Below are 24,782 nucleotides of genomic sequence, written 5' to 3'. Positions count from 1 at the left end.
GATGGATGCTGGATGGATGGATGGATGGGTAATGGATAGATGGATGCTGGATGGATGGATGGATGGATGCTGGATGGATGGATGGATGGATGGATGGATGGATGAATGAATGATGGATGGGTGGATGATGGATGGATGGTAATGGATGATGGTTGGATAGATGGATGGAAGGATGATGGGTTGATGATGGATGGATGATGGATGAATGATGCGTGGATAAGTCAGAACTTCAGAGGAGGAGAGATGAATTCTGCTTGGAAATTGAGGGGAAGGTTAGATAGAGGGGTTGATTGGTCGGGGGGGGACAGTGTGGCAAAGACTTGGAAGTGATATGGGATCACTGGTCACATTCAGGGAACAAAGAGTAGTCAGAGGGACAGGTTAAACTAATGGGAGACAAGGTTGAAATGCTTAATTGGAACATGCCCTTGGGACTCCTTCCATCTCATCCACCCCAGTCAGGTCTTTCAGGGCAGCCCCCATTTTTGCTACAGCCTGCCTCGTCCCTGGAGCCTCCCCTATACAAGGGGAAAGCCACACCAGCCCCTGCTGGCCTTCAGTGGATGGCTGATGGCTCCTACATTGGCTGACGGCTCCTACATTGAACAGCATCACTCTAGAATGTTCCGGTCCAGCATCGTCTAATAATGGGACCATGATGGGAATGTTCTAGATCTGCACTCTCCATTACAAGAGCTGCCAGCCTCACCAAGTGATTGGACATCTGAAATGTGGCTTGTGCAATTCAGAAACTGAACTTTTAATTTTGTTTTAATTAAATTTAAATAGCCACAGACAAAAAAGGGAAAGCATCTAGGGAAAGTACTTGGCTATGCAAACTTTGAAATACTTTTAATCCAGGGAAGCAGGAAGGCCAGAGTGCCTAGAAATTGTGGTAAGTGTGTGTGTGCAGAGGTCCTGATCAGAGTGTCCCTAAAACAACAAAGGCCACGGAGGAGGGGGTGACCCTGGGTTCCCAGGGGGCCCGGCATCCTCACGAGGTCCTCACGAGGGGGAGGCAGAGGGTGGGAGTCCCAGAGATGGGCAGACCCCGCACTGCTGGGGGTGAGGATGGAGGGGGTGCTGCGGGCCAGGAAAAGGCAGGAGCTGGGTCTCCCTGGGGCCCTGGGAGGGAACAAGCCCTGCCCACGCCCGGGTTTTAGGACTTCTGAACCCAGATTGTCAGAGAGTCAGTGTGAGTGGTTTAAGCGGCCAAGTTTATGGTGAGTTGTGCAGTACTCCCAGGAGACTCGCATGGCTGGGGTAGAGTTACCCCAAACCCTTGCAGACACGGCTGACCCTATGGCCTGCCTGCACAGGGGAAAAAAAAAAAAAAATGAGCCAAGACATCTAGTGGTGTCAGGAAGTAAGTACATGCTCAAGAAGCCCACAGGGATAGGGCGAGTCCAAGGGACCCAGGAGCTGCCATCTGAAAGAGCTCCCAGTGGCCGGAGCTGAAGCATGTCACCCCTGAAAATACAGGACACCCAGTGAATTTGAGCCTCAGGTAAACAACGAATCTTGTTTAATATCTCACAGATTTTGCATGGGACCTCCTTCTTCCTAACAATGATTGGTTACTTACCCGAAATTCAGATTTAACCGGACGTATTTTTATTTGCTGAATTTGGTAAGAAGTGGAGCTGGAAGAGAGAGCAATCCATTGATTCACAGGGAGACGCGTGTACCGGAGAGCTCCATCCCCTGGCTCTGAAATTCTGCCTGGCAGGTAAAGGTGAGGCCAAGCTAACGGGACATGGGTTGGGAACATGAACCAGAATTAAGTGCACAATTTATTGATACTGAGGCCTGTTTCTTGCCATAACCAGGAGTGGGTGGGCACGAAGCTGAAAGCCCCCCAGCGCACTTGCCCCAGGGGACCCCCTGCACCAGCCCCAGTGCAGGCCCCGCCCACGACCAGGTGGGAGCGGAGCAGCCGGTCCTCTGTCGCCACCGCGCGGCCGAGACTGCACATGACGCCCTGCCCTCCGCGGCGTGGGGCCCGGCGCTCCGCGCGGTCTGTGTTGAGCGGACACCATCGTCCTTCAGCCCCGGGCTGTGGGCCCCCGCAGGGCACAAGCAGGCCTCCCTTTCTCACCTCTCTCCGCCGACCGGCCCCGGCCCAGCGGCTCAGCGCCCGCACACAGGAGGCGCTCCCAACATATTTGTTGATTGAGTAAATGACAGGGCGCCGCAAAGCACTGATTCTCCTTTTACTCACACCAGATCTGGCCTAGTCCGGTGTTGGAGGGGACACAGGGCAACCTGAACACCCCCGTCCGGGAGAGTTTTGCCACCGTCCCCAGCAGCAGAAAGCACTCCAGTTCACTGGCTTGTTGTTGTTGTTTTCAATTAAACAGCGTTTTTCTCCTCGGTGGTGGTGGGCGTCCTTATCCTCCAGGAGCTTGGAGGGTGGATTGAGGGAGGCAGGCGATCAGGTGGGGAGGCAGAACGAGGTCCCATGGTGAAGGACACAGGCGGCCAGGCAGCAGACGTCTGACTGTCAAAGCACATCTCGCTGGGGGCCTGGGTGGCTCAGTGGGTGGAGCGTCTGCCTGCGGCTCAGGTCGTGATCGCGGGGTCCTGGGATCGTCCCGCATCGGATCGGGCTCCCTGCTCAGTGGGGACCCTGCTTCTCCCTCTCCCTCTGCCGCTCCCCCTGCTTGTGCGTGCGCTCTCTCACTCTCTCAAATACATAAATAAAATCTTTTAAAAAAATACATCTCATTATTCTCCCGTCTGCAAAGAGAAGTTGAGATTTGTCAGCGGAGAAAACCTCACCTATTTCCGTGGATTGAGAGCTCGAAACCGTTTTCAACTACCTCAGGCAGGTGATGAAGGTCAACATCAGTCCTAACCATCCTACTGAGAGCACAGACCTTCGGTGTGATTGGGTAAGAAAGGCTCTTTACTTCTGTGACTTTCCTCCCCAAAACTCGTAACCCATAACCATGAGAAAGACAGCAAATCTCAATTGAGGGGTGTCCTACAAAATACCCAACCAGTGCTCCCCACAACTACCCAGGAGTTCCCAAACAAGGCAAGTCTGAGCAAATGTCTCAGCCCAGAAGGGCGTAAGGAGACGTGACAACTGAATGTCATGTGGGGCCTTGTGGGGTCCTGCACGATCTCTAAGCGCACAGCTCAGTGGCGTGAAGCACACTCACCCTGTCCTGCGACCACCCCCACCCTTTGTCTCCAGAACGTTCCATCTCCCCACAAGGAGACTCTGTCCCCATGAAGCGTGGACTCCCCACCCCCACCCCAGCCCCGGCTCCCACCCTCTCCTCTCTGTCTCTGTGGATGGGACTCCTCTGGGGACCTCCTGGGAGTGGGGTCCTGCAGAATGTGTCCTTCTGTGTCTGGCTCCTCTCACTGAGCCTGGAGTCCTCGGGGTCCCTGCACGTCGTGGCAGGTGGCAGGATGTCCTTGGTGTACTCACCATCCATCACCATACGGCATGATTATGATGCTATTGATGATATTCCCTATACTGTACTTTTGATCTTCATGAATTATTTTATTCAGAATGTCTTTTTTTTTTAAGATTTTATTTATTTATTTGACAGAGAAGGAGACAGAGAGCACACAAGCAGAGGCAGAGGGAGAGGGAGAAGCAGACTCCCTACCGAGCAGGGAGCCTGATGTGGGACTCGATCCCAGGACCCCGGGATCATGACCTGAGCCGAAGGCAGACGCTTAACGACTGAGCCACCCAGGCGCCCCCTTCATGAATTATTTTATAACTACAAGTTTGTAGCTCTCAACCCGCCTCGTGGGCTTCGCCCATCACCCATCTGCCCTCTGGCAGCCACCATTCTGTTCTCTGTGGTTGAGAATCTGTTTGTTGATGGTGTTTTTTAGACACCACATATGAGTGGGCTCGTGTGGTATTTGTCTCTCTCTGACTTATTTCACTTAGCATAATGCCCTCTAGGTTCATCCACGTTGTTGCAAATGGCAAGATTTCATCCTTTTTGATGGCTGAGTAATATTCCATTGTGTATATATAACATCACCGTTACCCGTTCATCAGTTGATGGACATTAGGACTCTTTCCACAGTGTGGCTATAGTACATAATGCTGCTGTAAACATTGGGGTGCATGTGCCCCTTTGAATTGGTGTTTTTGTATTTTGGGGATAAATACCCAGTAGTGCAATTGCTGGATCATAGGGTAGCACTATCTTCAACTTTTTGGGGAACTTCCATACTGTTTTCCAGAGTGGCTGCACCAGCTTGCATTCCCACCAACAGTGTAGGAGGGTTCCCCTTTCTCCGCATCCTCGCCAACAGTTGTTGTTCCCTGACTTGTTAATTTTAGCCGTTCTGACTGGTGTGAGGTGGTATCTCGTTGTGGTTTTGGATTTGTATTTCCCTGATGTCAAGTGATGTGGAGCATCTTTTCATGTGTCTGTTGGCCCTCTGTATGCCTTCTTTGGAGAAGTGTCTGTTCGTGTCTTCTGCCCATTTTTAATTGGATTATTTGGTTTGGGGCATTGAGTTGAGTCAGTCCTTAAGAATTTCCTTCGTTTTGAGACTGAATAACACTCCAGTGTATGGATGGACACATTTTGCTTAGCCATTCATCTGTCGATGGACACCAGGGACATACCAGTCTTGGAAAGCAGGTGGAGCGTGGAGCTCACCACGTCACGAGATTCAGTGTACCTGGGAGAGGTTCTTCTTCTTGCTGAGCACGGTCTCCTGTGACTCGCTGCAGCCTGGAGCGGTGGGGTCTGCATTCACCCGGGGTCCAGATGCGCTTACTGCAAGTGCTGGTGGCTGCCAAGGGGCCGAGGCTGCAGAGAAGACAGTGTGTGTGGGGGGGACTCATGGCTGAGACTCCCACTGTGCCCCACACCTGGTGTCCCTCCGGCCGGGCGATTTCTGTCCTGGGGGGGGGGTCCGGGGTCACTGCAGCCTGACACGACCACAGAACGCAATGTCCTGCTCTATGGGTTTGTCTCTTTTTCCCTAAGCTGTTAGACCAGAGTCTCTCCCCGCTACACCAAGGTCATTTGGGGCCAGTTACTGCCTGGGGGGGTCCCAGGCACTGGGGATGCTGAGCAGCATCCCAGCCCCACCCCTCGATGCCAGGACACTCCCTTTCCCCTCCTGACAGTGTCTCTAAGGTCTCCCTGGGGTGCAGACCCACCCCACCATCAGAACACTCTGTCCCCCCTTCACCCCCATTTCTGTTCCCGGCTCTGGGTTCCCCCTCAAAAGACACAGCAGTGAAGATTCGCCTGCGGGACCAGTGTGCTCACGGAAGACCAGTCCTCCACGGGGTCGGCTCGGTAAACTCCCATCTGGCCACAATGGCTCTGAAGTCCGAACCTGTCCCACGAGCCCACCCGAGGGGAGGCCTCCGCTCACAGTGTCCCGACACTCAATTCCGGCTTATTCCAAGCAGCCCTTCAGAGGGACTACGTCCCACCTAACACAGCTCATACTTGATTCGTGAAACTCTTTAGTGTGGGAAATGTCAAGGGTAAATCCTAGCAGGGAGGAGAGGAGAGGCGACACACAGGACCTGCATGGACGACCAGCGGCTCCGGATCTCGGGCACCTGCACCTGCCAGAGGCCCACCCGCACCTGCCCACCGCCGGGGGCTCCACATTCTGACAGGATAAGGATGCTCAGCAGAACACATTAGAAACCTCAAATTGTGAACACGAATTTCTTTTTTTTTAAGATTTTATTTATTTGACAGAGAGAGCAAGAGAGCACAAGCAGGGGGAGGGGCAGAAGGAGAGGGAGAAGCAGACAGCCCGCTGAGCAGGAAGCCCGATGCGGGGTCCCAGGACCCCGGGATCATGACCTGAGCCGAAGGCAGAGGCTTCACCGACTGAGCCACCCAGGCGTTCCTGAACACGAATTTCTCAATAGTAACTATCTGGTCCGCATTGAAACTTCTCAGTGGGGTTATTGTGATTATTTAGCATTGGTTTGTTTCCATCTCCACACACACACTCCTCCTTGCTCACCGCTCCTTGTCACCCCCCAGTTCTGCTATAATGAGCCCTGGGTGTCACGTGGGCAGTGAGGATTTTTTAAATTGTGGTAAAATACATATAAGATATAATTTACCATTTTAAGGGGCGCCCGGCTGGCTCAGTTGTTGGAGCCTGTGACTCTTGATCTCGGGGTCGTGAGTTTGAGCCCCACGTTGGGTGTAGAGATTACTTAAATAAAAACATAAAATTCACCACCTGAATCATTTTAGAGTGTACGACTCAGTGGTATTAAGTGTATTGACAAAGTTGTGCAACCATCACAGCAGAGCATTCCGTCGCCCCAAAAGCAACCACATCCCCATCAGCAGTCAATCCCCCCTCCCCCGGCCCCCACGAGCCCCCTTCCCGTCTGCGGATGAGCCTGTTCTGGACGTGTCACCCACGTGGACTCACATGCCGTGTGGCCTTCCGTGTCTGGTTCCCTCCCTGAGCGTCGTGGGCTCGGGGTCCGTCCCCGGGGCCACGCCTGTGGACGCCTCGCTCCTTCACAGCCCAGTGATGCTCCCATGTGTGGTGGACACACTGTGTGTATCTGCCCATCTGTCAATGGACATTTGGGATGTTTCCATTTTTGGCTATTTGAACAGAGCTACTATGAATGTTGGTGCACACATTTTTAAAAATTGTTAATCCGGTGATTTTTTAAAAATTTTTAACTGAAGTATAGTCGACATATAATATTAGTTTCAGGTGTACAACAATTGTATACATTATGAAATGCTCCCCACGGTAAGTGCATTCACCATACAACATTACAATATTATTGAATATTCCCTAGGCTGTACTTCTCACCCCTGTGACTTACTTTATAACCGGAAGTTTGTACCTCTTAATCCCCTTCCCCTGTTTTGCCATTCCCTGCACACAATTTTGGTTTGGAACACCTATTTTAATTTTTTAAAAGTAATCTCTACACCCAACCTGGGGCTCAAACTCACAACCCCAAGATCGAGAGTCGCACACTCCTCCTTCCTTACTCCAATTTCACATTTTTCTTTTTACTCGAACCCACGCATGTGTGTTGAATTGTCCACAATGTTACCAGCTGGGGAAATTCGGGATCCCTCCCTCCCACCCACCCCCATCATAACCCTTGGCAACCATGAGTCTATCCTGCATTTCTAAAAAGCTGTCATTTCAAAAATGTATCACGGGGTGCCTGGGTGGCTCAGTCGTTGGGCGTCTGCCTTCGGCTCAGGTCGTGATCCCGGGGTCCTGGGATCGAGCCCCGCATCAGGCTTCCTGCTCAGCGGGAGGCCTGCTTCTCCCTCTCCCGCTCCCCCTGCTTGTGTTCCCTCTCTTGCTGTGTCTCTCTCTGTCAAATAAATAAATAAAATAAAATCTTTAAAAAAATTTTTAAAATGTTGTATCAGGAGAATCTTGCAGTACGTGTGATCTGTTGGCACGGGCCTGTTTTCACTCAGCATCCTCATCGGGATTTTAGAACTTCCTCGTTTGGGAAGGGGGCAGGGTGGACCGGCCTACAGCCACCCTCTCCTCCCCGCAGTTCCGTATCGAGGTGACCCATGTGCCTCAGTGTCCTCATCTGTTAAGTGGGGAGAGGAGAGCCCCCGACCCCAAGGCGAGTTGCACGAATTGCAGCAGATGGGGAACCAGATGCCCGCATCTAGGACCTGGACCCGGCAACGCTTCACGACGTCACACACGGTTGCCACGGCAGCAGCCAACCACGTCTTGCGCGGCCGTGCCGCCTGGCCCCTCCCCGCTTGCTGGTGATTGGAGGAGGCGTTGCATCACGCGCCCCCACAGGCCAATGGGGACGTGGTCCAGACAGGCCGGGCGCGGAGGATGCCAAGTTCCCCGCATCCTCCCGTTAACCGTGCTCTCCCTGACTTTCTCTAAAAAAGAAAAAAAGCTCCGGCCCGGCATGCACTGGCTGCCATTTCCTGAAGCTCCACCCTTTGCAAACACCCACAAAGGGGAGGCTAATGACTTTATTTCTTGAGGTGCACAGTTACCCTGTTTGAAGAAGATTCCAGAAACTCGCAGCGTGGGGGCAGCGTGGGCACCTCGCCCCCTCCTGAAGTTCTCACCCACAGAATAAGAGCTGGCCCAGGAGGTCACGCAATTACTACGTTGTGTGGGCGGGTTATTTGCTGCGCCGGCGCGGCTGGCGGCACACAGGTGGGGGCGGGCGCTCTAGGTGGGCACTGCGCAAGCGGGCAGGTACACACGCTGAGGGCGCTCAGTCGTTTTTCCCCAGAAACAGCCGTCTGGGCAGAAATGGGGCGGGTCCTCTGCATGTTTGGCAAGTGTACCAGTTAGCTGTTGCTGGGTGGTAACAAATCAGCCCCAAAGCAAGTGACTCGATGCAGCAATACACACTTGTCTTTTTCCTTCATCGTTTCTGCAGGTTAGGAACTCAGAAGCGGTTTGGCTGCCTGGTTCCGGCTCGGGGGTCTCATGAGGTTCCGGTCAACACATGGGCCAGCTGGGGCTGCCAGGTCTGAAGGCTCGGCTGGGGCTGGAGGACCCACTGGCAGGCTGTCCACAGGGGCTATTGGCAGAAGGCTCGCCCCGTGGGCCCCTGCCCAGCACTGCTTGGGCATCCGCAGGGCACAGCAGTACAACCCACCCCCCAGCCTGCGGCCCCAGAGACCGCCAAGCAGAAACCTACAGCTTTTATGATAGAGCCTCTGAAGCCACAGACTGTCACTGTTGACATCCTATTGGTTACCCGGGCCAGCACTAGTCCCTGTAGACGGTCTACACAAGGGTGTGACTACCAGGACACTGGGACTGTGGGGGCCATCTCGGAGGCTGCCCACAAAAGACCATCTGTTGGGAGGAAATGCACCAGGGCAAAGCAATATGACCACGGGATGTCATCATCCCTTTCCCCCTCTCCTGGACTCCCCTCTCTCCTTCGAGGTGACTCGGCTGGCAGGAAGAGGTCATGTAGCTCAGGCCTGGCCAACAGGCCTCAACCTGGGACTTTTGCCAGCACTAACCAGAGAGTTTGGCTGCCCCTTTTCCCCCAGTTTGCTGAGCTGGTAGCTCCAGCCCGTGCCAGGACCACCTTGTCACCATGCCGCAAGAGCCTGCTAATGAGTGAAGTCCAAACCACAGATGGTAGCACAAGAGATGGAGAAAGAGAAAAAGAGAGGGACAGACAGAGACCCTACCTTCGTCTGAGCCCCACATCCAGCCTTGCCTGCAACCGTCTCTTCTGACCATTTCAGCATTAGAAGCCCATCCTTCGTGTTGCTCCTAACAGTTAGGAGGGGTTTCTGTCCTTTGTAACACGATGCTATCAACAGATGAAGGGCACATTCACAACGCGTCCACCATGCATGGACACGTCCCTCTGCCACGAGCAGGAGCGAGGCGCCCACACCCATGGCCCCCAGGGACGGACCCCGAGCCCACGACGCTCAGGGAGGGAACCAGACACAGAAGGCCACGTGGGGTGTGAGTCCACGTGGGTGACACGTCCAGAACAGGCTCATCCGTGGACGGGAAGGGGGCTCGTGGGGGCCGGGGGCTGGGGGAGAGTTGGGGTGATGGCTGATGGGGGTGGAGTTTCCTTTGGGCTGAGGGAATGTTCTGGAACTCGATAGAGGTGATGGTTGCACAACATTGTGAATACACTCAATGTCACTGAGTTGTGCACTTTAAAATGGCTAATTGCATGATATGTGAATTTCCATCAATAACAATAATGATAACAATAAAAGGACAAAAAGACCAGGATGTATGTGCCCATTGTTTGCTCTCTCCCTCTGCCGGCTCCTCTCTCACCCACACTCCCTTCCTCCCAGATTCTCCAAGGGCTCTCCTAGTTCCTGCCCCTCTTTTACACAAAACAATTTCTCTTCCCACGTCAGGCCACACCAAGGCATGTGACCTCCCTGACCCATCCACCAGCTCCCTCTGTCTCCTCCCCAGGCCCTGACCGGCAGCTCCCCTTCACCCCGTCCTTGCACCAGACCTTTATACCCGGGTGCAGAAATGCATCCAGGCCCGTGGTTGCAGGGGGGAAAAGCAAGGTCACACTGGTGGCTGCCTCCCTTTCTAGGGGGACATAAGTGTGCGTAAACAGAAAGAACCAGGTGAGTGGCTCTGTCCATGTGCAGTTTGTCACAAATAGGTGGCATCCACGCTTCACTTTTGGAACTGATAGTCGGTGAAAAGGAAAAGCCCTGTTTGGAGGGCGTCCAAGGCCTGGGTTCTGGTTCCGGCCCCAGGCAGTTACATCCTACTGGGAGCTCCCCCCACCCCCGCCCTGCAGGCAGGTGCACCCACAGGACGTGGGGTCCTCAGCAGGGCTGTGAAGGATCCCGCGTGGTGCTGCTGCTCTGTCTGAGAGGCACCCCCACCCCCCCGTGGCCTCTCTCCCGATGGACACGGTGTGGGCCCCAGCCAAGGGACAATGACAGGGACAATTATGGGCTCACGCTCTGTGTGAGGTGCTGTGTGGGCACCGGACTCTCCGCTTCTCCCAAAACTGTCACTTTGCATCTTTATTGCTTTTTTGCCTGATTACAAAGGAAACGTGCTTTTAGAAATGCAGCGTTAGGCCTGTAAATACTTCAGTTTCTCTCTCTGAAGCAGGGTCTCTCCCCAGCCCTGCGGACATCGGGGTGTCCCGGGTGCTGGGGGGCACTGAGCAGCCTCCCTGGCCCCCACCCACTCAGTGCAAGCAGTGCCCCCAGTGTGACAATCACAGTCGCCCCGAGTCATCGCCGGGGGTCCCTGGGGGGCAGCACCGCCCCCCGCTGGGAAGGACTGTCTAAGGATGAGTGCCTTCTAAAAACAAAAGTATAACAATGTTACACGTTAAAAAATTCTCAACATCCATAAATGTCCATTGTGCATGTTTCTCTGAGTACCTCTCATACACATTCAGACCTCTGTTTGGGGGGCAGGTGGAGAAGTCTGTAACTTGCCGAGTCAACTCCTCCCCCAGGAACCTGACCTGGAGGATTCAGAACCCCGTTTCCTGGCTTCCCCAACCCCACAGGTCTCGAATCTCTGCTGTCCCTGCGCTCTGTTTGCTAGCTGGCCAGTTCCTTCCTGGCCTCGGGTCTTTCTGAGAATACCTTGCACAGAAGCCCCAGTTCTTGATCAGCCCGGGGCTGCCAGAGCAGGGTCGCCCTGTGGACCACGGTCACCAACTTCCCAGCCCAGACACCCACTTTCTTGCTGCTCGGCCATCGAGCAAACGTCACATGCTTCAGCGCTCTGGTCGCGGCACGACCCCACGCTGGTATGAATTCTTGTGTTGGCGGAGATCTGGCCCATCTGTGTCTGCCACAAAGGGCAGTGGGCTCAGAGCCTGCCGGTCTAAGTGTCCCCTCACCAATGCATCTCAGACTCCACCAGAGAGGCAGACAGCCGGCTAGATAGTCAACTTCTCTTTAATGAAAAAAAGAACAAAGCCAAACAAAAGTCTGTGTTGCACAGTCATGACCTGAGGGAAGGACCACCACCTCCCATGCTCCCCTGAGCCGTCCCCAGGGACACCCCTCTGGGGAGACAAGAGACCCGGAACTGGAGCCGGGGGCCTGGTCCCCTTGCAGGGGACACTAGATGCTCTGCAGCATGTGGAGAGCGTGGACAAGGTGCAGCCGGGCAGCTGGGGAGCAGCCGGGACTCTGCAGGGCGCCCGGGGGGTAGGAGGTGCTGGGCTGGCCGCGTTCCCAGACCGTGAGCCGCAACTCCTCACCCTGGCCACTCAGCACCAGGTGAGTCTGGTCGTCACTGCAGCTGATCTGCCGGGGGGTGAGGAGCCGGGGTCACGGAGAGGGGGCCCCCCCATGCCCACCCCCACTGCAGCGCTCCAGGGAGTAGGACAAGTGGACCGAGGCTGACAGCCCCCTGACCTGGGTCTCAGTGCTGCCGCACCCCCAGGAGCTCAGGGAGCAGGGGCCGAGGGCTCTACTATACCGACAGGGAAACAGGGCTCAGATGGGGACTCCCCTTCCCAGGGCCACCCCGTGAGACCCCCACCCCGAATCCTGTGACCTGGGTAAACCAGCTTCCCCAGCGGATGTCCTCTCTAGCTGAGACCCAGCTCGGGGCAAGCGTGCTAGCCACGTTCTAGTCTGAACAGAGAGGGAGGTTTTACTGTAACACAAAATAGTAATTTTTTGAACTAACAACGGAAGCATTGTACAGGACTGCTTCTGAAGTCTTTCAGGACTGGCTGCGATTTGTCAGCAATCGCCAGGACTGCTCAGGGAAGCCTCAATCTAGAAATGATTTTCCACTGAAATGACATTTGGGCGGCTACGAGGTGCCACCCCATGAGGACGGCCCGAAATTACATTTTGCCAGTGCAGTTTGGTACTTAGGAGTCGACATCCCACCCCCACCGAAGCCAGCTGTTCCTGGCCCCCCCACAGCGGGTGCTCCCAGCGTGCCCCCCGAGGACGAGGGCGCCCCGAGCGCTCACCTGCACCGTCCCGTCACTGAAGAGCAGGAGCGAAGCCCGCGCGGACGCCAGGACACGCAGCAGGCAGAGGCTGGGGGCCGCCGGCGGGGTGGGCGTGGGCCGGACCCCCTCCTGTACACAGACCCAGCCCCGCGGGTCTCAGGGCTGGGGGCGTCCGCACCTGCCCAGCCCGGCCCGGCCCCACCTGGCCCTTACCTCTCGCAGCCGCTGCTGAATACGGCGGGCGAAGAGCCGGAGGACGGCCAGCTTGGCGCCCAGTGCGCTGGGCACGTCCCTTGGGGTGAAGGTTTCCAGCTTCCCCCGGGCAGGCATGTAGGACACTTGGCTGGGGTGCGGTACAGGGTGGTGCCCGCTGTCACAGCCTCTATCCTGGGCACTCGATGCCCGAGGACACCGTCCCGCCGGCCACGCCCCCTCGGATGGGAGTTTGGAGACCAGCTCCGCACTGACCCACCTCTCTCCATACCGCCAGCCCCCTGGAGCTGTGTCCATACTGAGATCCCGGCCAGCCCCCAAACCGCTCCCTCTGCCACCTTCCCATCTGGCCTAGCGGCTACTCCGACCTTCCTGCCGGCAGCAGGAGTCCAGATGCCAGCGTCCTGGCGTCCCTCCGAGACCACCACCCCAGGCCACGGCCACTCCCTGCCCAACTAGTCCAACCACCTCCCTGCTGGCTCCCTGGGCCTCTCCTGCCAGCCAGGTCACGTTGAACGTGTGACTCGGACCCACCCTTCCCGTCCCGACCACCACAGTGGCCGTCAAGGCCCGTGACTTCACGTCCTCCCCGTGTCCTCATGCCACTCCGTTCCTCACACCCACCGGGCTCGTCCCACGTCAGGAGGCTTTGCACATGCTGTTGCCTGTGCCTCAGACGCTGTTCCTGCTGGGCTCCTTCTCATCCTTTGTGTCTTGCCTGAATGTCACTTCTTCAGAAGCCCCTCCACAACCCTAACCCTCCACCCCCCGAGTCGGTCACCTCACCCACTTCATTTCTTCAGAAAATTGCCTCCTGGAATCACCTTGGTTACTTGTGTAGCATTGTCCCCCCTCCAGCAGGCAGGGAGTCCCCCTGGGCGCGCACAGTACGCGCTATTTTAATAAACACTTGAGGAATGATTGAAGAAAGATGGGGGTGGACAGGAGCCCCACGACTTACTCCCCGGGGGGGTGGAGGGCCATGTGCATGCCATCCCGAAGCAGGACACCGCTGCCCCCATCTGACAGCTGATAGCCGAAGCCATACTTGCTGGAGTAATCCACCCACTTGGGGGCCCAGAGGATGGGCCGCTGCTCTCCCGGGGGGTCCTGTGTGGCTGGGCACAAAAATGAAGTGAATTGAGCAAGGCGGGGGTGGGGGCTGGGGGAGGAACGGTGGAGACACAGAAGATGCAGAGCAAAGTCCAGGGGGGCAGAAAACCAAGTCTTGCCTTGCGGGCGGGGGGACGACAAGGGGCTGGGGGGCACCTGCCACCTCTTGAGAGGAGCCCTTCCGAACCGTGTGTAACGCCCAAACTCTATAGGCTTTGCTGGATTGCATTAAGAAAAAGTGTGTGTTAAAAACAAATCTATCAATGGCCTCTGGAATCCTGGATCGGACTCTGGCAGAGATAAAAGGGCATTAGTGAGGAAACGGGCTCTCCAGTGGCCGGGGGAAGCTGGGGGAGCGGCAGGCAGAACTCTCCGGGCTGCCTCCCCTGTAAATCTCTAAGTATCTTTTACTGTTTCTTTAGGACATCTGAGTAAGTAAGAGCTGGCTCCAGCTGACGGAAGAGTCTTAACGTCAGGGTCCTTCTGTGCTGCAGAAGCAGAAGAATAAGAAGAACCCCACTGGGTCCTCTGAGAAAGAAAAGGCTCCCAGGACAGTGACCCAGGAGGGGCAGGACATGGGGGGCTGGGGGTTCCAGGACCCTGGGGTGCAGGATGGGCGTCCCTGTGCCCTGAAGCCTCCCTCAGCTCTGCCCCCCCGGGGGAGCCCCAGAAATACCCGGGCGGCCCTGGGCAGAGCAGGGCATTTTTCCTGGGATGTTAAGGGACAGGTGGCCCCTGTGGGCCTGGCTGGGTTCCTACCTGGGAGGCCGGCGTCCAGGCAGAGCTGCAGGTTTCTGATGGCCACCTCGACCTCCTGCCTCTGGCCCCCCGGGGGCCCTGGGGAGACAGATCTATGTAGGGGCAGGCCTGTCTGTCCCCCCACCACGAGGGGCCCCTCCCACCAGCCCTGGACCAAACGACCGAGTCTGGAAACATCTTATTTTAAACCCAGGATTCCGGCCATCTTTCCCATTTCACAGGTGGGAAAGTTGAAGCCAGGAGAGGGGCCACGACCCTGGCAAGGCCCACTCATTGCCCCCACCTCCATACCCTCACTCCCCACCAGCAGCCGGGGCCAAGGATGGAGTGTCCACTCACCCGCCGGGTCACTCCTGAGGGCCCCTTGGGTGAGCAGGTGGATGGGGACCTCGGGGTGGGGAGCCCCTCTGTCCAATAGGGAGGCCTGGGGAAGAAGCAGCAGGGGTGAGGGGAGGGAGGCCCTGGCCCCCAGGAGAGGCCTGAGGTGGGTGAGGGGCTCCATCCTCTTCCCTCTGAAGACCACGCCCCCCGACTTCTCCCTCTGCCGGGTCTTGCTGTGAGGACGCATTCCGCGTGCCTCCGCGAGTCCCTGCCCGGAGCCCTCACCTCACGGCCGCGCCCCATGGAGTCAGGATCTGAAGCCTCTTCTCCTGGACCCGACGCCTCGCTGGGAGTGAAGGGGCCTGAGGGAAGCACAAGGAGTTTCGGGGGGCAGAGCCTGGCCCCATGCAGCGGGAAGGCATCTGCCCCCCAGGCCCACCCCTGCCACAGGTGGGAAGCAGGACAGGTGTGTGAGATGCGAGCCGGCCAGGCAGGTGGGGGCAGGGGAGGGGTGCGCAGGTGCGCTACTCACATGGCGGCCGGCACTGGGTCAGCAGCAGCCGGCCCACCTTCCGGAAGAGGCTGCCCAGAGGCTGGGGCATGGTGAAGACGGGCGCGCTGTAGCAAGAGCGGGCCGGCAGCCGGTCTGGGGTGAAACCCTTCGGAGCGGGGCACCGGGGGTCAGCACGCGGCGCGGGCCGCCCGGCTCCTGGGCCTCGGCCCCCCAGGGCGGGCCCCACCCGCGGAACAGCACACACCTGTGTGAAGAAGTCATCCTGCAGCAGGAGGTCCAGGCTGGGCCGCTCCGCCGGGTTGGGCGCCAGCAGGCGGGCGATGAGGCGGCGCGCGTTGGGTGACAGGTGGGCAGGCTCGGGGTAGCGGCCGTCTCGGATGTTCTGGTACATCTCCGACAGGGGAGCCACCGTGAAGGGAGGGGTACCGGTCAGCACTGTGTACCTGACCCAGGGGGTGGGGGCGGCAGGAACCTGAGTGTCTGCTTGCACCTGTCCTGCATGGGCCTCGTGACTATCTATGCCCAGGTCTGCCTGTGTATCTACCACCTGCTCATACCTGTCCACACCTCTGTGAGTGCTCACACCTGTCTTCCCTCGCACATACATCCCCCATGTGCCCTATTCATACCTGCACACTCGCAGGATGGCAGGCGGGTGCTCCCCACCTCCCACACCTGCCTGTCCCCCATTCAGCCTCCCCCTGTAGGCTTCCACCTGTCCTTACCTGTCTGTGCATGCTTCCACCTGCATACCTGGCCCCACCCGGGCCCTCCTGCCCCTCTTCCCCAGGCCCGGGGCTCCCCACGACCCACTCACATGATGCAGCCAAGAGCCCAGATGTCTGACTGGCAGGAGTGCCCATTCCTGGAGATGACCTCTGGGGCCAGGAAGTTTGGGGTCCCACAGAGCACTCTGGGAGGGGATAATGGTGGGCTCAGGAAGCCCGGGGCCCACATGCCAAACTGGTCCCACTTGTGCCTCCCCAGGGGCACTGTTCAGAGCCCCTCACTTACCTGTGGCAGTGGCCCCCTGGCCCCACCCTGGCAGCCAGCCCCAGGTCTCCAATCTTTACCACCATGTTCTTGTTCAGGAAGAAGTTACCTGCCAGAGGGGGCGGGCTGCAGGCCATGAGGGCAGAAGCCACACACCTGCCCCCCCACCCCCCGGACCGCCCTTCTCCACGCTCACTGGGTTTCAGGTCGCGGTGCACGATCCGCCGCTGGTGCAAGTAGCGCAGGCCGCTGACCAGGCCCCGCAGGTAATAGCGCACCTCAGGCTCCGTCAGGGTCTGTCGTGCCTCCAGGACGTGGGCCAGTGACTGCAGGGGCGCGCAGGTGGCCGCGGCAGCACCGAACACAGACGCACACAGGTAAGCTCGGATGAACCCAAAGAGGAATACAGGAGTGCAGATGGGCCCAGGTGGCCCCAGGGAAGTTTGAAAAGGGCCAGGGGATCAGAGATGAACCCAACGCGGGTACATGCCGGGCGCAGGTGAGCCCAGGTGTGCTCGATGGGGTTAAGGTGGTCCCACATGGCCACAGATGGAGATGAGATGGGCCGGATGAATAAACTGGGCACAAGTAGACACAAGTGAGTCAAGAGAGCCAAGGCGGGCACAGGTGCGGAAGGATGAGCACAGATGGGCCTGGTGCGGACACAGGCGGAGACAGAGAGGTGGACACGGATGAGCACAGCAGACGGACGGGGGGGGGGTGTCCCTCTCCTCCCAGCCCCCGGGGCACCTGGCGGCTGCAGTACTCCAGCACCATGTACACGTGCTCCCGGTCAGCAAAGTGTCCGTGCAGCGCGACGATGTTGCGGTGTTCCAGGCGGCTGTGCAGCGCGATCTCGCGTTCCACCTGCAGGCGTGGGCCCACATGTCCACGCCCCGTGGTGCTCAGGCCCAGGGGCATAACCCCACCCCCCAGGGTAGGGCTCTCTCTGGGGACCCCCTGCGAAGTGTGGGGCCCCCGGGGCACGGAAGGTCTGGACCTACCTTACCGCCGGAGCGCAGTCGCGCGGCCCCGCCCCCGGCACGAGGCACCACCTTGAGGGCGAACACGGCGCTGGTGGACATGTCCACCAGCTTGTAGCAGCGGCTGAAGGCACCCTGCGTGGAGGGGGACGCACCGCTCAGCGGGTACGTGGGCGCAGGTGTGCAGACGGGAACCCAGGCCTCTTCACATCACATACACACACAGGCGCAGGACATGCATGGACACGCAGCTCACACCCTCACACCCGCAGACGCAAGCACAGGAACACGGAGGAAAACGCAGGGACGCGTACCCAGACGTATCCATCCCTGGATACATCCAGCCACCGGACCACAGTACAGTAAGTACGGGAACACACGACACAATTCCGCACCCAGACACGGAAAGCGCACACAGAGATGGAGAGCACGTTCAGATACGGACCTGGAGACAGCACGACGGAGTTTCTACAAAGACCCGATACCTGTAACACGTCCACACCCCTGGACGCACAACCCGTGGGCACAGCACAAGGCGCCAAGACCGGCTCCCGGCGCACAAAGCACACCGCGACGGGTACAGCACAGACCCGGGCGCCCAGCCCAGCCAGCCGACACCAGACCCCAAACTCGCGCCGACACACGGCGCACGCCGAAGTCAAGCCTGGGGGCGCCCACCTGCTCGCCGGGGCTCGAGATCGCGCGCGCACACCCCGCCCCGCCCCGCCCGGACCCCGGCGCGGCCCGAGACCCTCCCGCGGACTCGCGGAGCCGGGGTCCGCACCTTGCCGATCAGCTTCCCGCGCCTGTAGACGCGCCCGGAGCTCGGATCGCGCAGGAAGGCGGAGACCGGCGGGCACCAAGTGCGCCGCCGCCGCGGCCCGGGTTCCATCCCGCCGGGGGCCTGGCGGGCGCTCTGCGCGGTCACCGGCGCAGCCTCCGCGGGACCACCTCTGGGGGCTGCGCGGCGCTGGGGCGCCTCTTATAGGCCGAGGGGGAGGGGCGGGGAAGGGAGGGGCGGAGCCCGACGCTGGGGGCGTGGCCAGGCGCCCGAGGGGGCAGGTGTGCGCCGAGGGAGGGCGGCGGGCGTGGGCGTGCGGGGACACCCGACTGGCAGGAGTTCCAGTGACAGCCGAGCCCGCGCCCCGCGCGCCAGCCCTGCACCAAGCCGGCGCTTCCAATCCCGCTCCTCCCGCCCAGCCGTGAAGTGTCAACGTGCCCATTTCCCCGAGCGGGAAACAGAGGTCAGAAAGATTGTCTCATTCTCTCAGAGGCCTCCGAGGGAGAGGCGAGTGGCAGTGGGGGCCTGACAGGGTTCTCGTGGCACTGGGGAGCCGTGGCCGGATGCAGAGGGCAGTGAAAGAAGCCCGGTATCCCTCGGGCTGGGGCTGCTTGGGAAGGGAGTGAGTCCTGGCGCCGGGACCCAGGAGGGGCAGAGCTGGGGGTTGGGGGTATCATATATGCAGGTCACTAGGCAGCGAGAAGGAGCAGAATCTGGGGACCGAAGGGCAAAGGCGGGTGTGTGACTCCTGGCCCCGGGCAGCCAAGGAGAGGTGGTGGATGAAAGGACTGGTGGGCAGTCTTGGACCCTCCTGGGAGCCATAGCTCAGACTCAGTTCCAGGCTCCTTCCTTGTGTTCTCTCATGTCACCCTGACATCAGTCCTGGGACACAGGAACTGGCCTCGTCCCCATTGTACAGATGAGCACACTGAGGCCCGGGGAAGCTGTGGCTTCCGAAGCCAGGAAGGTCAGTGCTGGATTTGAATGCAGGCAGCTTTCTCTGGCTGCCACAGTATTAATCCCCAAATGTTACATAACACGAGGAATGGGGAGGGATTAGCAGGGCTCCCTGTGGCTGGAATCAGGCCTTGGAATTTTCCAGAGACCAGATTTCGGAATCTGGCCCTGTCATGCTGCCAGGGACGGGAAACACCTTCTGAATGGTCACATGTCCAGCTGGTGTGTCAAGCAGGGGCACGCAGGGCATGGGGGCCTCTCAGCGTGCCCCAGGGCAGGGCCCAGAGCAAGACTCCGGGACCTTTGTGGGGGACTGGCCTCAGCACCAGGGCCAAGGATTGCAGGCCACTGTTGGGGGCCAGCTGGCTGCAGCTGGGGAGCCCAAGTTCCCGCTAATGGGAACCAGGAGCAGCGTGACAGAAGGTGGGTGGCTGGGGGGCCATGGGTCTGGGCCATCATGTCACTGTCACCCTGGGCTCTGCTGGCTGTCAGTCACACCCCTCCTCTGCGTGTTAACTCAGGCATCCGTTTAGCTCCTACATATCAGCATGTGGAACCTGCACGGGGCCCTGCACGCCCAGGACAGATACACTTGGCCCTCATGGAATGACTGCTAGGAGATCACCCAACTGAACCACGGCCGTGGGTCAGGACGGCCTCCAGAGGCGAACGTGTATAAGCCAGGCCCCTGGCGGGCAGCTGCTTATCCTTGGGTGCTGTTCTCAGCCCCATTTTACAGATGAGAAAACCAAGACTCAGGAAGGCAAATGCAAGCCCAAGATCGCTGGACTGCAAGTGGCCGAGTCCCACCTGGAGTCTAGAGCCGCTGTCCGCACCCCCATACCATCCCCCTGGGCTTCTGCCCCAGGGGCCCTGGGAGCTCTGGCAGGGGCAGGTGGCCAAGCTCACTGAACCCCTATAAGATCCTGGCCGGGAGCCTCACAGCCCACCTGTCACCTGCACAGACACCTGCTCTGCCCCTCTCCCAGCTGCCCATTGTGTTTTCCCGGCTGAGCCTCTACCACAGGGCCGGGGACACCTCCCGTTCTCTGCCTGCCCCCTCAGCAAGGACCCTCTCCCCAACCACTCTAGAATGAAAAAAAAAATTACAATGAAACAAAAAACACAGATGTCTGTAGCAGCATGATTCACAGCAGCCAAAAAGCCGATGGACACACACCAAGTGTCCGCTGACATATAATGGGTATGTCACACGATGCGGTCCGTCCCCACGCTGCAATATGATCCAGCCTTAGACAGGAAGGGACCCTGACACCTGCCACGATGTGGAGGGACCCCGAGGACACTGGGCTCAGTGAGAGGAGCCAGACCCAGAAGGACACATCCCGCAGGACCCCACTCCCAGGAGGTCCCCGGAGGAGTCCCGTCCACAGAGACAGAGAGGAGAGGGTGGGAGCCGGGGCTGGGGTGCGGGGTGGGGAGTCCGTGCTTCACGGGGACAGTCTCCGTGTGGGGAGATGGAACGTTCTGGAGACGGAGGGTGGGGGTGGTCGCAGGACGGTGTGAGTGTGCTTCATGCCGCTGAGCTGTGCACTTAGAGACGGTTACAACGGTGAGTTTCTGTTATGTTTGCCACAACAACAAGGAATGAAGACCGTGTTAGATGCCCCACCCTCCGCAAAAGAAATCACAGCGTTAGGAGTGCACTAATACCCACAAATCTACAGATGGGTAAACTGAGGCAGCATGCCTGGCAAGCAAAGGACTGCAGCATTACAAAGGGGCTCAGCGGGCTGCCTGACCCTCCCATGCCGACCCCTGCCCAGGTTCCAGAGGCGGGGCTGGTCCCTCGGGCCGGCACCTGGCCTGGCCACCCACCGCTCCCGCCCGGAGCCCCGTGCTCCAGGCTATAGTCTGTTCCTTCACTGACCTAACTCCCCGGACTCAGCACATTTCCTGGGAGAAATGCCAGGAAGCTTCGCTCCAAATACCTGCTGCAGGCAGAGGGGGCGGCTGCCGAGACAGCCCCCCGCGGTGAGACTCCTGGAGGCCTCCCTGGGGAGGTGTTAGCCCATGGGCATGTGGGTGGCACAGTCTGCCCCTTCCGGAAGGTGCCGGAGCTGGAGCATGAGGCTCTGGGTCCCTTTCCGGCCTCCTGGCCTTTGAAACGCCATAGACTCCCTCGTGCCTGTACTTGTGAGCAGTCACCCCACCTGGCAGCTCCCTGGGGACGGCTGGGAGCGGAGCAGCCACCACACTCTGGAAACCCCATGACTGCGGCCACGCGCTATCTCCAGACTGGCCCAGCAGTGTGGGGGAGGCTAGACCCGGCTCCCCCCCCACCCCAGGACCAAACTCTGTCCTTGCCTCTCCCAGCCTCATGCGCCTCGCTGGCTCCTTCTAGAAGCCCTGTCCTCTCCTGTCCTCCCAGAACCTGCTCTGCAGGCTTTTTTCCCACCCTTCTTCCAAATCTTTTCAGTTATCCTTTGCGGCTCCTCTTCCTTCTCCCAGTGCCTGCAGCTTGGGTCTGAGGCCCCTGTCCCCATCTTCACTCTCTCTTGATGACATGGGGCAGGCCAGCAGGACGCCAAAGTGGGAGGCTTGTCTCTCCTCCCATATCTCCATCTGGGCTCTGCCAAACACAGAGCCTGAAGCAAGGGTTTGGTGCAGAGCAGGTGTGAGTGCCTGGGGAGGATGGGGCATAGGGCAGGGTGGGCCCTGGTGACCCCTGTGGTTCCCCAAGGAACTGGGTACAACATTCCTCAGGACTGTCTACCCAAGAGGAAGATGAGGGAAGCATCAACCGCCTGGCTAGATCAGGGGACACAGAGTATTTAGGCCCTTGAAGGCTCACAGAACCAGGGGGGTGGCCGGGAGCTGGTTTCAGGGCCTGCTCTGGGACCCAGGGGCAGGAGGCTCAATCTCTTCCTATGAGCAAGAAGCCCTCCAGAACCAAATCATATTCAAACTAAGGCCTGCTGATTCGCCCCCCGTGGCCCTCCCACCCACCCACTCACTCACCCCACTCCAGCCGCCCTGGCCTCTCTGCTGGTCCAAGATCCCATACCAAGCTCATCCCAACCTCAGGGCCTTTGCATATGTCCTTCTCTCTGCTCATGATGCTCCCCATCCCTGAGTCGCCTCCCAACGGCCCCTTCTCATCTTCGAGGCCTAGGCAAGGGCCACCCTTGTCCAGGAGGCCACCTCCACCCCTCGATTCCCTTTGTGGTCCCTCACAACCTGAAATTATGTCATTTCCTTGCAGGTCTGCTGGTTTTCATCCCACCAGACTGGGCACGCCACATGCGGACATGGGCCTGTGTTTGTCCCTGCTGTCTACTCCATAGGTGCTGACCTGTTGGGTGGCCTCATGCAAGTTCAGACCCTCCCCGGGCTCCCCACAGCCTGCCCACAGAGGGGGCATCCTCAGGGTCCAGAGTGGGTGCTTCTCCTCTGGGGGGAGGAGGACACCTATCCTGGCATCCTCTCTCCAGCTACATGCTGCTTCGACTCCTCTCCAGGGACATCGATTGACTCCGGCTGTGTGCACTGTGCTGCGTGAGCATCAGACCCGGCCAGATTTCCACACGAATAATCTCTATTTCATCTGCTTGGGTCTTTTTACCAATTATGAGAAAAGTAGCTCAATGTCACGGGAGATCGTGGATGAGATCCTGGAACAGAAAAGGGAAATTAGCTAAAAACACACACATGGTGAAATCCATATACAGTTTGGAGTTCGGTTAATAGTAATAGTAATTGTTAATATTATTAATTAGTAATAACAATATGCCAGTATCAGTTCCCGAGTGGTGACAAAATTATTTGTTTCCTGGGGCTATTGTAACAAATCACCACAAATTTGGTAGCTTAAAAAAAAATCACCATTTATCAACCTCACGTGGTGAAGTCTGAAGTCCTAAAACAAAGGTGTGGACAGGGCTGGTCCCCCCAGGGCCCCCGGGAGACCCAGCTCCGGCCTCTTCCTGGCCCACGGCCCCCCCCATCCTCACCGCCAGCAGCGCGGGGTCTGCCCATCTCTGGGACCCCACCCTCTGCCTCCCCTTCGTGAGGGCCTCGTGAGGACACTGGGCCCCCTGGAAACCCAGGGTCACCCCCTCCTCGGGGGCCCTGACAAGGTCCCCTCTGCCGCGTGAGGGGACACGTCCCAGGTCCCGGGACGAGGATCTGGACGTCTTGGGGGGGAGCGGATTATACCACTGATGACAGAGGGTAGACGGAAACTCTCTAACATCTTTGCAACTTTCTGTAAATCTAAAATTATTCCAAAATAAAATTTTTCTTTAAAAAATCTGAATTAGAAGGTCATTACAGAAATTCACAGAGAACCTACAAGGCAGTAACTCGGTGACCCATAGCCCTGCCCCAGGACCATCGTGGGCAACACGAGGGGTGTCCCTTTCCCCTTCCCGTGTGAATGTATGTAACATACATCTTTTCCTCTCTATAAATGTCACCATGTCGTGCATAACTTTCTTGATGTTTCCACCTAACCGTGTACCTGAGATGACCTGCCATGTTCACTGAGCCTCCCGAGCTCCCGCCCCTCTCTGCCTCCAAGCCGACCCCCTTGCTCCCTCCGCCCCCCACCAGCCGCACAGGCCCCCTGCCACGCCCGGTCCTCACCTGGGCCTCCAGCCACCTGGGCTTTGCCCGTGCTGTCCCTCTGTCCCCCTGCTGAGAACGCCCTCTCCCTCACACCCTCTCCTGCCCCGCTCCCCTCCTCCTCCAGGTCCTGCCCCCAGGGTCCCCAACCCAAGCAGTTCCCCCCACACACTCCCTCCAAGAAGGAACTCAGGACAGCCATTCAGATGTGGGGGAGAAGCCGTCCCAGGCCCTCCGGGTCCCGCTGCCCCTCAGTATCCCTATCAAGGGGAGTGAGGATTCATCTCTGGGCAGCTGCGGAAACCCAGGGTTCTGGGGCAGGGGTGGCAGGAGCCCTCCCCCCTCCCCCCCGGTCCAGGCTCCTCTGGGGCTGAAACATCCCGGACACCATGTGGCCAGGCCTGAGGCATCACAGGAGGCCACAGGGAGTTGGGGTTTGGGGGGGCAGGCAGAGGCCACGGGATCTGCTCATGGGCATTTCCTGAGCCCCAAGGCTGCAAGACCACAGAGGTGGCAGGAGCTCAGCTGACCCGCATCCACGGGGACTTGTAGTCCGCTTGGCCTCATCCCCCCTGGCCCTGCCTTAGGGACGGTCCAGGCTAGAGCTCAGGGTAGGGGACCGCACTGCCCCCATGTCGGGGGTCTAAGCCAGGGCACAGGAGGGGTGTGGGGGCTGAGATGCCGCACACCTGCAGTCTAAACCTCAGAAGCACCCCTCCACCCGCACAAGGTATTTCGAGCTGAGCGCTCGGCCTCCTTCTCAGGAATCTGCTGAGTCCCGCTGAGCTGCGGCCGGAGGAGGCCGGAGGCAGGAGGCCGGAGGCTGGAGGCTGGGACCCGGAGGCTGGGGCCCGGGGGCGCAAGGGTGGGGGCGCGGGGCCCGGACACCCTATCTTCCCGCATCCCCACCGGCCGCCATGCTCCATCACCGAGCGCTAGGCGCCCACGCAGCCCCCAGCACCTGCTGTGTCCCTCCCTGCAGGACACAGCGCCTACTGGATACCTCCTGGCCGCCTGAGTGACTCCTGTATGCACGCAGGACACAGCGCCTACTGGATACCTCCTGGCCGCCTGAGTGACTGCTGTATACACACAGGACACAGCGCCTGCTGAATACCTCCTGGCCGCCTGAGTGACTCC

The 24,782-nt window shown here is 58.7% G+C and overlaps 1 protein-coding gene and 1 long non-coding RNA gene across 2 annotated transcripts in view; both read right to left on the bottom strand.

Annotated features, from left to right (window-relative positions):
- Positions 1-11,447: 11,447 nt before the first annotated feature.
- Positions 11,448-18,209, bottom strand: PLK5 (polo like kinase 5). Its single transcript, XM_032394786.1, has 15 exons — positions 18,102-18,209; positions 17,339-17,452; positions 17,085-17,201; positions 16,531-16,660; positions 16,356-16,443; positions 16,159-16,254; positions 15,586-15,784; positions 15,360-15,486; positions 15,113-15,189; positions 14,846-14,930; positions 14,507-14,584; positions 13,596-13,752; positions 12,635-12,764; positions 12,440-12,550; positions 11,448-11,756 (listed from the first exon to the last, which is right to left on the bottom strand). The coding sequence occupies exons 1-15, from the start codon at positions 18,207-18,209 to the stop codon at positions 11,571-11,573; spliced, it is 1,803 nt and encodes a 600-aa protein (XP_032250677.1). The 3' UTR covers positions 11,448-11,570.
- Positions 18,210-22,056: 3,847 nt separating this feature from the next.
- LOC116625805 overlaps positions 22,057-24,782 on the bottom strand; it is a 20,185-nt gene continuing 17,459 nt past the window's right edge. Inside the window, exon 3 of the long non-coding RNA XR_004298131.1 lies at positions 22,057-22,690. This is a non-coding gene — a long non-coding RNA (uncharacterized LOC116625805). The remainder of the gene's footprint in view (positions 22,691-24,782) is intronic.

This window comes from Phoca vitulina, unplaced genomic scaffold, assembly GCF_004348235.1.
Source record: "Phoca vitulina isolate PV1807 unplaced genomic scaffold, GSC_HSeal_1.0 scaffold81, whole genome shotgun sequence".
Taxonomy (NCBI): Eukaryota; Metazoa; Chordata; class Mammalia; order Carnivora; family Phocidae; genus Phoca; species Phoca vitulina.
Note: the sequence above shows the minus strand (reverse complement) of the source record. Positions and strands in the feature narration are given on the sequence as shown.